The 16,152-nt window shown below is 34.9% G+C and overlaps 1 protein-coding gene across 1 annotated transcript in view; it reads left to right on the top strand.

Annotated features, from left to right (window-relative positions):
- Positions 1-1,032: 1,032 nt before the first annotated feature.
- Positions 1,033-16,152, top strand: part of LOC105835376 (synaptic vesicle glycoprotein 2B) — a 66,851-nt gene continuing 51,731 nt past the window's right edge. The window contains exon 1 of the mRNA XM_036292800.1: positions 1,033-1,600. Within this exon, the coding sequence (XP_036148693.1) occupies positions 1,537-1,600 (64 nt within the window). The 5' untranslated portion in view covers positions 1,033-1,536. The remainder of the gene's footprint in view (positions 1,601-16,152) is intronic.

Genomic DNA, 16,152 nt, shown 5'->3' with positions numbered 1-16,152 from the left:
TCTATCTTTTTTCAATACCAGGATATCGATCATATAATTTTTCCCCTACAGCAGAAACGTGAAAAATGAAAAGTTTCAAGTTACTGTCTCTTTCTATTCAACACAATAGAATAAGATAATTACATGAAACTGTTCACTTTTCACGTTTCCGCCCTAAGGATAAAGTTACATGATCGCTATCCAGTAAACAACAAAAATAAAATAATACTCTGTGTCGCACCGTGTCGTTGCTGGAAAGCATCCAGTATGTAGAATAGGAGACACCTCTTATTCAACATATTGAATAACAATTCCGTATTTCCATTTTCTATTTCTTATTCCGTTCATTGTATCTGACCGATTGTGATGATACGATATTATAACAAATTTTAAATATGTTTCAGATATCCGTGTCAATAAAGTCTGGATCAATAAAGACGATATTCATAGTTTGTTCTCAATTTATGATTATGAACGCAGTCTTAAGACTGTATTTACACAGCCATCTTATTGGTTAATAATGTACGAAGACCGTATGTACTTGTTAAACGGTTTAAGTAAGACCAGTGGAGCGATTCTGTAACTCGGTAAGAGATATCGGTATCGTTATACAGTTGTTGCGCAGATATTTTAGATGGTAAAAAAGCTGCGCAACGACAGTATATCTGCGGCCCAGTAGGCCTATTCTCTAACTTCTTAACGACAATATTACTAGCTAGAGGTATCGTTGCGCAGATATTTTATATGGTAAAAAAGCTGCGCAACGACAGTATAACGATACCGACAGCTCTTAACGAATTACAGAATAGGCCTACAGGGTCAGTATTCCGTACACCGTTACCGATAGTTGTCGGTTTGATAACTGTTGTTGCGCATATATTTTTATATATCAAAATACATGCGCAGCAGCCCAGACTATGAATATCAATTATAATATGTCATAATGTATATCATATTATAACACTTATATAAAAAATCGTATTATTATAATTTTATTTTTTGAATTTTATATAGATGTAGTGTATCTATGCACATAAGAATTATAGTTGCGGGTAATAATCAAACATGTCATTATATCATTATCAATTGCTGCGAAGTATGGAGGAGTCTCTATATTTATTATTTGGTGATGTTTTTAATAAATATAAAAAATTTTTTTTGCAATTTTAATTGTTATTATTTACAATACATCTCATCCATCCTTCCCTTCTATAAATTCTCTGTTTGATCCATAATATAACGGTCATTAATCGTCCATCAAGGCTCCACGAATTCTCTAGTAATGATCCACGAAACGCCCGTCAGTCGTCCATCGAGGCTCCGTGAAGCCTCTACTTACAATCCACGAAACGTCCGTCAGTCGTCCGTCAAGGCTCCGTGAAGCCTCTACTAACGATCCACGAAACGTCCGTCAGTCGTCCATCGAGGTTCCGTGAAGCCTTTACTAACGATCCACGAAACGTCCGTCAGTCGTCCATCGAGGTTCCGTGAAGCCTTTACTAACGATCCACGAAACGTCCGTCAGTCGTTCATCGAGCCTCCGTGAAGCCTGTACCAATGATGAATGAATCGTCCGTCAGTCGTCCATCGAGGCTTCGTGAAACCTCCATTAATTATCCGCGTAACGTATAATGGATATCTTTTAAGATGTTTGACAGAGATCTATTATAGATGTAAGATGGATCATCTATCTACCACCATAGAAGTAAATATCCCCACCATGGAAGTTTAGTGAATCTCTAATGGACGTTTATTTTACTTCCACCATGGAAATAAATCTCTGCATAGCTATGAAGAGTGAGTTCCAGATGCGCACAAATGGAAACGGATACCACCAATCAAATTCTATAAATTTATCCTAATTCTAACTACCCAGATAGCCACAAATGTATGTATGAGCACAAATTGTTCTTATGTTGCTAATAAAGATGTTAGCATCTTGCTACGCATTTACGTCGTCCCTTGTGCTGTTATTTGCTAGCATTCGACACTAATCTTAAGTAATGCTAGCATAATGTTTGAAACGTGCAAAGAATTTTATTTCCGACATCGAATGCTAGCAAACAACAGCACAAGGGACGACATAAATGCATAGCAAGATGCTAATATCTTTATTATACCAAACTGGTTATCTGGGTAATTCAGTAATCTGATTGATAGTGTCAGTTACGATCTGTACGCATCTGGAACGCTCTCGAAATTTACTGGATCTCTAATGGACGTCCATCTGACTTCCACCATGGAAGTAAACATTTAATGGAGCCATGGAAATTTACTGGATCTCTAATGGACGTCCATCTGACTTCCACCATGGAAGTAAACATTCAATGAAGTTTAGGGAGCGTCCCAGATGCGCACAGATCGAAACGGACACCACCAATCAGATTGCTGAGTTAGTTAGAGTTAGGATAAATTTATAGAATTTGATTGGTGGTGTCCGTTTTGATCTGTGCGCATCTGAAACTCACTCAAAGTTTATTGGATCTCTAATAGACATCCATCTGACTTCCACCATAGACATGGACGTCCCATGGATCTATAGAGGTTTAGTAGACGTCCACTGGATGCCAATTTCTATGTGGGAATACATTCTCTACACTACATAGTCTTGCGACTTTAAATAAAGCAGAGATATTATGTATCGTATTTATAAAACTTTTTTTGTTAATAACTTTAATAATGTTAATAACTCAGGAGGACAATATATGCCAACATATTTCAAGGTCAAGTCACTGAGGCTGAGTCCCCTTTTTTTAAGATTTACCCATATTTCTTTTTACTTGTACATGGTATCAAAAAATTACAGCAAATTATGAAACTTTTTTATAACTTTTTAACAAACGACGAAAGGCTAAAATCTCTTGAACATTATTCAGGAAGGTGACCTTGACAACATATGTCAAGATCAAAGTCATTGGAGCTCTCCCTTTTTGTAAAGGTTTACCAAAAAAGATTTACAAAAGAATTAAGAGTAGACAAAAAATAATTTTTTAACCAACAAGAAAAATGTGCTCAAATTAATACAAATATTTAAAATATTACACAAACTCCTAAGATAATAGTAATGTAACAATGTATGATTTTATAAGGTCGAAGTAGTATTGCTAAAATATATAAAAATTTTGCTAGATACATATACAAAAATAATTTTTATTGTTCCCTTAAAGTAATTAAATAGTCCACTCAAGTCCACTGATTGCTTGATGAAATATTAAAATTTTATATAGTATTATTCAACAACTAACATCCGTCATAATTATTCTAATGTTCTAACAAAATTATTTTCAAATATCTAGCTAAATTTAAATATTTCAAAGTTGTGTATCTTTTATGTAGTAATGCTTTAAGGGGTAACACTACCCTTGAGGCTCTAAAATGATTACCTAAGTTCGGGAACTTTTTGTGAGCAAAATGAATATATATATATATATATAATATATATATATATATATAGCTTTATTAGAAAAACAAATATAAACCATTTTATTATACACATATTGAATTATTAAAAAAAGTTTTTATTTATTTATAATTGTTTAAAATGGCATCGTACTGGCACAGTAATCCCTTAATGAGTATCACTAGTGTGACTGCTTCAAAAAAAATTTTTTTGTTAAGTGTTCTTTAACATCCCAAAAATGATGCCACATTATAGTTTTTGTGGGACAAAAACTTTTAAGTGCCTTAAATGCAATGAATTTAAGATTCATCTCAGCACCTCTGAACAAGTAAAATGAGCATTGAGCGCTTCGCGCACTTTTATGCTCTCAAAAAATATTGAATACCAAGGCATTAAGAAAATGCTAAAGCCGTCTGTTTTACATTCTGTTCAACTATTTAGTTTCGAATTGAATTTACAGAATTAAAAATCCTTTTACACGTTTAAAGTACGTACACAAATAAATCCGAGAACGATTAGATAAAGACCAAAAATGTAAAACATTTTTTTAATTTGTTTATAAAAATATTAGCTTCAAAATACAAATTATGTAGCTTATACGTACAAATGAATGACGTCCCGCAGTTCAGAATAGATTGAGGAATAAGACTATATTCTTCAAATTACGATTACAAGCCATAAAAAAAGATATTTATATGATCAAATTTTCAGAAATCTGTAATGAAAGCGCTTAGATAAATAAAATATGATCACATGTACACTTTTTTTTATGGCTTGTAATCGTAATTTGACGTCTTATTCCTCAATTTATTCCAAACCACGGGACACCATTTATTTGTAAGTATAAACTGACTTGTATTTTAAAGTGAGTATTTTCATGAACAAGGATAAACGAATGACACTGCATTATCGACCTCAATCAAGTTTGATGGGCAGTTTAGCATCGTCTTATGCAAGGTCTACCATGTCAGCAAAAGTAAAAAGTAAGAAATATGAAATAAGATTTGCCCATTTCTTTTACTCCTGGTTTTTAATTGGTCAATTGTTACTCTTACTCCTTACTCTATTATTCCTGCTGACATTGTAGACCTTGCATTAAACTTTATGAAAAGGACTAAAAAGACAATCTAGAAAAACAATTATAAGGGCCAGACATTGCAGATTAGAGGTAAATTTGAATTATTATAATCGTAACTCAACTTTAAACGCGTTTTTTTCGAAACCATGTTTTTAAATCGGATTGCAGAAGAACGCGAACAATTTTCATCCAATTGATTTGAAATTTTAACTGTAGCGTCACAATACTATGATCTAGTGAAGTATTTCAGATTTTTTGGATATATTAAGCAGCTTTTTTGTAATTCAACTTTTTCGTCTGATTTTTTAGCAAAAAATGAAATTTTTTTTATAACGTTGCCATTTCTTTAAAAATCAGTGTTTCTTAATAATCTTAGGTACTTCACTAGCCAATATTATCTACTTAAGAATCTTTTTAATTTTTTGTCCCAAGTGCATTTTTGTGGCAATTATACTGCAAGCCGTAAAAAATGAACTTCAACTTTGACACTCAGTACAGCCACCATTTTTTTAATTATTAAAAAAATTTTTTTGTACCTTGATACATAGAAAATACAACCTATGACTTTAATTTATTACATTTTATTTTATTTTCTCCTAAAAAATTTATTAAAACACGTATGGTTTTGAGAAGGTTACACTAGTGTTATTCCATAAGATATGACATATCTTTAAACTAAATTTTAGAATTAAAAATTGTTATTTTTAACATCTGTATGTATCAAAATTTATTTAAACAAAACATATGGTTTTTAACAAAATTTTAACAAAAAACAACTGTATTTAGTTAATTTTATCGTTAAGTTTTAAAGTAAAGAATATTTATATCAACATGCATTTACCCAGACAGCCTATCGACAAGTTTGTCGAAAACAGATCATGCCAAGTATCGACTACCAATTGTGATCAGCAAAAAAACTATAAATTGCACACAGAATCTGTAATATCAGAAGATCGGCAAATTGCCATGAAAAATATAACAAAGCTTGCTGAGCATACTATATTAATAGATTAGCGGTAGTAATTGAGTAAGATTTGCTATTTTTGCTCGATTTTTACTATCAATCTGCAGTCAAATTGCTCACGCATGTAGATCCTGCTTAATTTCTGTCACTAATTTGCTGTTAGATTCTGTGAGCAGATTGTGTCAGCAAATTGTAAGCATATTGCATAACAGATGTGAACAATTTATTATAAACTTTTAAGAAAATCTGTTACCAATTTGCTAAAATATTGCGCGCATTTTGCATGAAATAGCAAATAATAAATTATAATGAATAAATTTAAGTACATTTAAATTTTTTTTTAATTTGTTTAAATCTATTGTGTGTTTTAGTTAAAATAATATAGTAAAAGCAAAAACATAAAAATAATTAAAAAATTAATCAAGTCCAATTATTATAATATGTATAAATATTACAAATCTGACATTGCAGAAATACAATTATTATAAAATAAAATTCAAAACTAACAATAAATTAAGATAGTATCACGAATTTCACTTTTTTCCGATTTCCAAATGCCACGTTTGGCATTCCACGTGCACGAGATAAGACGCAGATCATTAATGTTTATTCATGAACAACTATGCAAATAACAAAACGCTTGCAAGATAAACATCAGAAATAGATTGAAAGTTATCGAGGTTCGTTTTTAAATTATGTATCGCTGGGTGCAAACATGATATCATTCAATTTATTCGCAATGCTATGAGAATTAAATGCTAATTAAGTTCTTTTCACATTTGCAGAATACAAGTGCATGTGATTGACTGAGCAAGTATTGCTAATGAGCGATGATTTATCTGCCCATCAAATTCTCATAATAAAAAGTAAATTTTTTAAATTCTTTTTTATCAACAGATTAATAACTACTCGTGCAGATGCTATATTTTTCGCCGATAACTAACGTTTGTTACAAAATAAACTGTAAGGCGTAATGACCACTAAAGAATATTAACTATAATTTTTTTATTTAAGTAACTGAAACAAGCAATACGCCCTTTAGAAAATATCATTATAATATAATCTTTTTGCAGTAAGTTTGATGCTGTAATATGAATAACATATATCCATTATTAAAAGTATATTAATTAATCAAAAGAAAATTAAAAATTGAAATTTATACGATTAGTACAGAGCTGACAAGTTCGAGTTTTCCGCAAATGACAAAAAAAAGGTACTGCATATATTAACATAAGTTAATACACTATACCATATATACAAGTCTTATCTTGTAAATTATTCATATAATATGAGGTAATCTATATTAATAATTTCATCAGAATTGTAATTTGTACATATTGTAATTTTGATTCTACATGAATCTTTTGTATATGGAAAAGAGAGCATACACTCCTCTTTTTTATCGGAATAATAATACTGGCTAGATCGTAACATAATCATCGATTACAAACGTTTAAAAGTAGAAATTTAAATGCAAAGACAAGTGATGTATTAAAATTGCTCATTCTGTCTTTTATATTTCCCTTCAAATCATGATTTGTGTTTTATTAATAGTTTATCTTTGCAAATATATTTCCACATATAGTTATATGTATATTACATAATTATCCATTTGCATATTGTACATATTATAATGTATAAACTTTTTCTTTCAAGTTTCTATATTTTTATCGTAAGCTTAGAAAAATTATACAGGAAAAACATTACCGATTTAAATTAATATTCTACTTAACGATCAATTAACAAAAATATAATTGTTTTCTTAAACATAGGATAAGCGAATCTATTTTGGAACAGATTTTTAACAAAATTGTTGTACTTTTTAAATATAAGGCTTTCTAAAAAAAATTTGTTATATGCCAATTAAAAAGTCACCTTATATCTATTAAAACGATATTTGAAGAAGACTGTCTTGAAATAGGCAATCACTTCAAATGGAATTCGTTGAGTTCCCAGCAATAAAGGAATGATAATAGAACTCGTAGATAATAATTAATCTGGCAATAATTTATTAGTATAAAGAAACTTACAAAGTTTCGGTCGGATGCTTTCTGGCCTTTTTCAAGTAAATTTAGAAACATAGAGGAATATGCAAGAGGAATTAACAGACGGTTTCAACATGGCAATCATCACACACTAAATCAATTAAGATAAATGAAAAATCTAACTATACCTTATGTAAATTACAATAAATACATTGAATGTCTATTAAATTAAATTCACAAATAAAAAATCAATATTGTTTCGAGAGACGTGTCAGAAAGCACGTCTGTACTCTGCAACATTCGTCAGTGGAAAGAAAGCAATAAATTTGAGCACTACATTTGTTTGGAGGTTCACCTGTATCTAATTCCTTCGGGACAGCTGAGTTCTAGCCTATCGCTTATATATAGAGGAGAAGGTGGTAATATGGCCAGTGCGGATATTATGGTCACCTATATTATCTCCGTTAGCTGACGAATTCTAGTAATTATTTATGATGTCATTTGTTTAGTAACCTACTGTTATATAATGATGCTAATGACAAAACACAGCAGTCAACATTTGTTATAAGGCATTTTTACTTTTAAGAATTTCGAAAAATTTTTAAGGTATATTTTAACATTTAATTACACATACTTCCTCATTCTTTTTAAATTTAACCGCATTATTAACCAAATGTATGTACACTTGAGTACTTTCTTATTATTTAACTCTTTATTCGGCTGTATATATTTCGAGTTATACAAAATTAAACAATGATATAAAATGTTGTCAATATGGCCATCTAAGTGTGCTAGTAATATGGTCACTTTCGAGATTTCCATATCGACAAAATTCCTCGCTAAATCGATTAAAGGCTTAATTTTATTTAAGGCTGTTAATTTTTTAAATTCTTTATATGAATAAAGTTCTTTAGATTTAAGGTTATTTTTATTTAACTTTCATTAACCCTAGAACATACACGTAAAAAAATTTTCATAAACCCGCTCTGGGGTCCTAGAGATCTCATAAATACTCAAACAGGTGCGATTTTCTGGAAATTAAACGGATTTAAACGTTCGAGGTTTAGTTTTGTTCGTCAAAATCTCTAGTTTTAGAATATTTACATGAAAAAGCGTTTTAAAAAATTGAAAAAAAATTATAAACAAAAATATAAAAAAGAGTTTGTGGTAAAATTGGAGGAAATTTGCTTTTTCTATTATTAAAAAAAATAAAAATGTGACTTTTGGACAACTTTGAAGTACAGTTTCTTGAAGAAAAAGGTTCAAATTTTAAGAAAAAAGAATACGTCGTGATGCGTTCTTCTAAAAAATATAATTATTTTGCATATTAAAAATCATCGATTTTCAAAAGAGGTTTTCTTCGCTACGCACGTCGTTTTTTAAATATATAATTAAATGAAAGACAAAATAAGAGTATATACACATAAATATATAAATAATTTATTTATTAATCAATCAAAATTTATCATGATACACACCCATACAGCACAGAAAGATTGCAGCAACATTGTGGCAACATTTCAACGCAAGATTGCAATATTGCATAAACGTTGTGAAATGTTGCTGCAAGGTTGCTGCAAGATTGCAGCAATGGTAAAATGTCCGCTTTTAGAAATATTGTTACGTAATATTTTAGCAATATTGCAGTAAAATATGTATGCAATATTATTCAGAAAAAGATTATTCAAAATAATTCATCTAATTTTAAATAACTATTTTGAATTTAACAAATACAGAGTGATTAGTGAAACTTCAACCAAAAGATAAACTTTGCAAGTTTTGTCTTTTATCTTATATAAGTACATTATAAGATGAGAGAGACAAAACTTACAAAATTTATCTTTTGGTTGACGTAATCACTCTGTTGTTAAATTCAAAATATAGTTAGAATTGATCGGATGATCGTTTGGTTGATGTCACTATAATCACTCTGTATTTGTTAAATTAAAAAATACAGTTATCTAAAATAATTTTGAATAACCTTGTACTCTGTTATACACAAATCTACATAATAATATTTATAATAATAGTTTTACACACAAATTAAAACTACTCCAGAATGCATGTATCTCCATAGATGAAAAATTTTAAATAATATAGAACGATCACTTTTACATTATTTTTGAAAAGTTACTGTAATATATTTATTCAAACTGTATTGAATATTAATTTTATCTATTTTCACTATTTTAATAATATTTTAAAATGTTGCTGCATCATTGCTGAAGTAAAATAATGTTTTTGCAATATCTCTAAAACATTACATCGCAATATGCAATGTTGCAACGTTGCAGCAATGTTGCTGCAAGCTTTTGTGCTGTATGGGCATAGTACGTAGACATTTTAGCAATAAATAATTGTTTTATGGTCGTCTTTTCTTGTGCAAAAAGCACATCACTTTTGTTTTGGTAAAGTATTATCGCAATTAACATAATCCGGGCGTTGTACGTAAGTGTCTATATCATCTTCGCTGATTAAATTTTTAATTGCTTAACAATTGCTTATCAATTAAACTTCGGCCGATTTGCTATTATAAGAGTCCTTCGAGCATTCTAAATAATCTCATATTCTTCGCCGTACTAGAGAGTCTCTGAGAGAGGCTCTCTACGCTGTATTAGTCACGTATATAACTGCCAATAGCTTGGTGACAAAAGATAAAGTTTTTTGTCTTTACAACACTTATCCGATACACAACTGCATATCTCACAGCACCTTATCCATTTCATTATTAAACTTAGAATGTCATACCGGGATATTTTTGTAGTCCAAGGCAAATTTGATTTTTTCTCCTAATTTAGCAGATGAAAGGATTGACTCTGGACATTGACCATAATATAATTTAAAGTCTTAAGAATCTAGAGAGACACTAGCTGGCGTTGGAACGTTATTAGTTTCCGAGCAGTGCAGACATAAAGTGAAAATGGGACACGTTTATACTTTAATTTGACGTTTATACTACTGTGATAAAAAAATAAGGTGAATTTTTCATTTGAACTTCGTAAATACTATAAAATCATAAAATTATTTGTTTTGTGGGTTGGTAGTACTGTCTTTGACATCTATGCAGAGTTTCATGTCAATATATTCAATTGTTGCAGAGTTACACGTGTTTTTGTAAACATACAAAAGTAAGTTTTTCGATTTTATTACTATGTCTGATTGTTCGAGAATCATTTTACTATCTAATACTAGCGCCGTCGCGTCAGGTAGCATCTATCGGGCTAGACTAACCCAGATCGTGGAGCGCCGTATAAGCGCTGCTTGCTCATGCCCGATAGGCACCGCAGACGACGGCGCTGCTTCACCTTCGTTTCCGGTCTTTCGGCTCGTGGCTACCATGCAAATCGTACGTGTGAGATAGGGTGCATTCGGGAAGACGCTATTAGCGCTATCAGCATCAGTCTATCCTTGTTCTACTTTTAATGAGTAATGAAGATAGACTGATGCTGATAGCGCTAATAGCGTCTTCCCAAACGCACCCATAGTGCGCAGGAAGTATTCAAATAGTTCTTCTCATTTCGTGGACATTCCGAACTCTCTTGATTGTACTTAGTGACCAGAATCAACTTATTAGTCAAACGCATGCAAGAACATCTCTAGTACATCATCATTGTCCACTCACACTCACCGCGTGAAGCGCAAGCCGGTGCCACGCGGCATACACGACTCAAGGGCATCAACATTACTAGGCCGGTACTCGATTAATAGAATTGACCCGTGCGAGTTATAACCGACTACACATCAGTGAAAGACATTTGTCATCTCATCTAGATGTATCATGTGTGTATATTTTATCGAACTCTACCTGTGATAGTACCAGAGTATCTCAGACTCGCTCTGAGCACTGTGTGAAATTATAATATCAATTGTACTATTAAAGCGATTTGAATTTCACTTGTGAGCATTAGTACCACGACGTCCTCTCACCCTACTTCTATAGAATCGCAGCAAACTCATTGCGCGAGTCGCGAACATTTTTTGGTCTTTCGAGCCGGATCGGGGAAAGTGCTCTCCGAGTGATCAGCGCAGTCACGCATCACACTCGTGATCTGCAACGCTCATCCACGCAGTGACGTTCATCGACCTCACGTGCTACAAACATCCCTTCCGTCTTAAGATTATCTCATCATGTCAGAATCTCAGAAGGCAAACAAGGCCAAGCGCCCTGTGACTCCGCAACTGGAAATGCCGTCGGAAGAGCGCTCATCTTCGCGGAACGTGTCTCCAGTCAGGCTTTCCACGGAGCTCACCTTGAAGATGCAGACGCAGGTGGGCCAGATCTCCGCTACCAAATCCATAGCAGAGATGCCCCCGGGATCTCACGAAGAGACATCTCTCAAGGAGGTGAATCAATTTTGGCTCAAAATTAAGGAGACTTATAAGGCATTCCTCAAAAAAACACGCCTACTTCAAGGTCTTATGGCCCGCTGTGCTCATTCATCATGAGTACTTTTCAAAAAATGCTCATCGGGAGGAGACGCTGTATTACATGCAAGCAAGACGTATCATTGGCAGGCTCCGCCACTCATTGACACCTCTACCTGCTCCGACGGAAACGACCTCAGCATCTAGCGAGGAACAACGAGTGCATTTCTGCCTCTTAGACATCTCACTCTCTAAATTCTCTGGGGAGTACTAAGCGTGGCCTTCGGGATCTTTTTATAAGTATGATCCTATGCAACCAACAGCTTACAAATGTTGAGAGGCTTCACTACCTTCGCTCTTCGCTGGAGGGCGCACCAGCTCAGCTAATCTCCGGACGCCCCATGACGGGTGACTCACTCGGACTCGGGAGCGTCTTGTTTGCCCACATCAATATTGGCCACGGTCCCGATTGGCCACGTCAATATTGACCATGATCCCGATTGACTATGGGGTGAATTGGCTACGTCAATATTGCTTACGTCAATAATGGCCACGCGTCAATATTGGCCACGTCAATATTGGCCACGCGTGATATTGCCCACGTCAATAATGACCACGTCAATATTGGCCGCGCGTCAATATTGACCACATCATTATTATTCAGGCGTCAATATTGGCCACGTCACTATTGGCCACGCGTCAATATTACACACGCATCATTATTGCCCACGCGTCACTATTGGCTACGTCAATAGTGACGCGTGGCCAATAGTGATGTGGCGAATTATTACTGTATATGGGTTTGCGACTTAGACGGGGTGGGTGCGGGAGGGGGGCCTAAGGCCCCCCTTGAACTTTCCTGTGTGTGTGTGTGTGTGTGTGTGTGTGTGTGTGTGTGTGTGTGTGTGTGTGTGTGTGTGTGTGTGTGTGTGTGTGTGTGTGTGTGTGTGTGTAAAGCATTTCTCTGCACCACATGGGTTTGCGATTATCCACGCTAAACAAAACAAAATTGATTATATTGACGTGAGCAATAATGACGTGGGCAATATTGACGCGTGGCCAATAGTGACGTGGCCAATAATGACGTGGTCAATATTGACGCGTGGGCAATAATGACGTGGTCAATACTGACGCGCGGCTAATATTAAAGTGGTTAATATTGACGTAGCCAAACAGGTGCCACTCCTCGGACTCTCCTAAGATCTACCCAGGTAGCAAGCCCACGTCATTTTGACGTCCCAAAATGGTCATATCTTGTCATATGTCGTCAAAATGACCATTTTTTTACATGACCTAAAATTGACGTCATGATGACGTTATTTCGAAGTCATATTTCAGTCATGATCTAACGATTATTTTCCCAGACAGCACACATCCAAAATCGGGACATAAAGACGTCATTAAGACGTATTTTAGACACGGTCTAAAGCGGTGTCTATACAATGAGATTTAAGGCGTAAGGCATAAGCATATTATATAAGCATATTATATTCAACTTTAAGAGAACTTTCTTAAGAAAACATTTAGATATCTTGGAAATAATTTCAAAATGGTCAAATTAACCATTTGAACGCTTCAAAGTCTTAATGCTAAATAAATCGCAATTTCCATCAAATTATAAAGGTTATGGAAAAAGTTAAATTTAACAATGAAATTAATAAGTAAATAAGTTAATTAATGCTATTTATTTTTAATATGTTTTGCAAAATTTAATTGCTTTTATAAAGAATAATATAATTGCGACAGTTTATAACATATAGATATATGTAAACAATAACAAGTACCCATATCGATGATTCAAACTGACGTAGCAGATAGAGAACAAGGTTTGTAATCTTAAGGTCCCGGATTCAAAACCTGTATCAGCGGCAAGTAAAAGTAAAATAAAATAATATAATTTAAATTTAATTAATTAATAAAAATTTGTCCCAAATTTAGTATGTACTGTTGATAAGAATAATAAAAAAAAATGAAATTTTTATTTTATTTTTTTATTTCTAGTTGCAGTTTAAAGATATCCGATTTAAGAAATCTTTTAGATATTAGTTTCATGATATCTTTCTGTTCTCAAAAAACGACGCATTGGTTAACATTCTGACATTATATGTTATCTTTTAGAAGTCTCTTTATGTTATCATTTTCAGAAACAGGATATCTTTTAGAGATCTTTTTGACAACATATTGTTAACGTCATTCTATGACGTCAAAATACGGTACATTTCATGACGTCAGGAATTTGTGACATTCGACCGTCATTTTAACGTCATAAGGGCGTTATTTCATGACGTCAAGAATAGTCAGTAAATGACCATTTTGGGACGTCAAAATGACGTGAGCTTGCTATCTGGGTACTCAAGGACAGGTACGACAACAAACTTTACTCGTCCACTCATGCCTTGACAAGCCCTTTGCCAACTCAACGCCGGTTCCGAGGAAGGCGGCAGCGCTCGACAATCTCCTCACTGGTGTCAGGGAAACACTCAAGACACTCGAGGCATTAGGAGTTCGGGGGGAGCTGGGGGAATCCGCAGTGGTATATCAAGTTATACAACTTCTTGATCGCGTCACGCATAAACAGTGGGAGAACGCGGTTGGTGCCACGCGAGAGTACCCGAAGTTCGAGAAGTTCGAGGAGTTCCTTACCTCTCGCATACGGGCTCTCGAGAGGATCAAGTCGACGTCATCTCAGCTGGGTTCTAGCCTATCTGTAGCCTCCTACAGGAAGGCAGCCACTTACCAAACGTCTCAAAGAAGTGATTTGTCAAGCGTTTCAGCCAGGTAATACCCGTGCGACTGCTGCAATTTGTAACAACACTTATTGACGCGGGACCACACTTCGTGCGCCAAATTTAGAGATCTCTCCGTACTAAATCGGTACAAGGTCGCAGTGAATAAGCGTCTCTGCTTCAACTGCTTAGGGCGCCACGACATCCGATCGTGCAAGACCCAGAGAGGCTGCAAGAAATGCACAGAGCGTCACTACACAATGCTGCATGACGCACGCCCAACAGCTTCGTCCGTTCCGTCAAACAACGGTTTGCCGGTAATGTCCTCAAGTTGAAGAGACGGTGCAATCGTCGAGCCCAGCACACATGTCCGCTCATCCCGCTCAACGTTACTTGCCACAGCTTTGGCACTCATCAGCTCATCCACAACTCATCACTCATTGCGTCTACTCATCCACAACTTTTCACTCATTGCGTGTACTCATCGACTCAAGCTCAGAACTCACCTTTGTCACGGAAAATCTCATTCGACAGCTCAACATCCCTCGTCAATACTCAGGCATTTTCATCACTAAAATTGGAGGCAAGGAGTATACTCAGACACGAGGAGTCGTGTCGCTCACTTTATGCTCGACATATTCAGACTCGACTGCCACCGTTCAAGTTTATATCCTCAAGACAGTTACATCAATCTTACTATCTTTTGAAATGGAACCCAAAGAATGGCCGCATCCCAAAAACTTGGCATTAACCGATCTTGAATTTCTTATCCCGCGGCCAGTCGACATCCTTATAAAGCAGACGCTTATGGGCAAATCATCAGGCCCAATATAATTAGGCATTCTCCATTTAAGCCGATAGCGCAACTCTCCATTTTCGGATGGTTTATTCTTGGACCAGTCAACAGAAAGGTAATATGCACGTCAACATATCATGTTGCTGTTCAATCCAACAAAGACCCGCTTGGGGAGCGTTTCAGATGCGCACAGTAATAAACGGACACAGCAGGCTGAGTGAAACGGACACAGACCAAAAGGACACAGTAATGAACGGACACGGTAACAAACGGACACAGTAACAAACGGACACAGTGCGAAACGAACACAGTAACAAACGGACACAGTAACAAACGGACACAGTGCGAAACGAACACAGTAACAAACAGACACAGTAACAAACGGACACAGTAATAAACGGACACAGTAATAAACGGACACAATAACAAACGGACACAGACCAAATGTGCACACTGCACATGCGCACGAACCAAATGCAATCCATGTACATTGCAAGCAGAGTAAAGTCCACATAGGATAGCGACTTGGACGGGGTGCGTGTGTGCGTGCAAAGTATTCACTGCATCACATGGGTTTGCGACTTTCCGTGTGCGCATGTGCAATGTGCGCATTTGGTCTGTGTCTGTTTGTTACTGTGTCCGTTTGTTAATGTGTCCGTTTGTTACTGTGTTCGTTTGTTACTGTATCCGTTTATTACTGTGTCCATTTATTACTGTGTCCGTTTCACTCAGCCTGCTGTGTCCGTTTATTACTGTGCGCATCTGGGACTCACTCTGTTAATGAGCTGTTGACGAAATTCTGGGTTCAAGAGGAGGTGCCTACTCACAATGTCTATCGATTCACCCCTGACGAACGGGA

The sequence above is a fragment of the Monomorium pharaonis genome, chromosome 10 (genome assembly GCF_013373865.1).
Source record: "Monomorium pharaonis isolate MP-MQ-018 chromosome 10, ASM1337386v2, whole genome shotgun sequence".
Classification (NCBI taxonomy): Eukaryota; Metazoa; Arthropoda; class Insecta; order Hymenoptera; family Formicidae; genus Monomorium; species Monomorium pharaonis.
The sequence above is the reverse complement of the archived record's forward strand: the minus strand, read 5'-3'. Positions and strand labels throughout refer to the sequence as shown.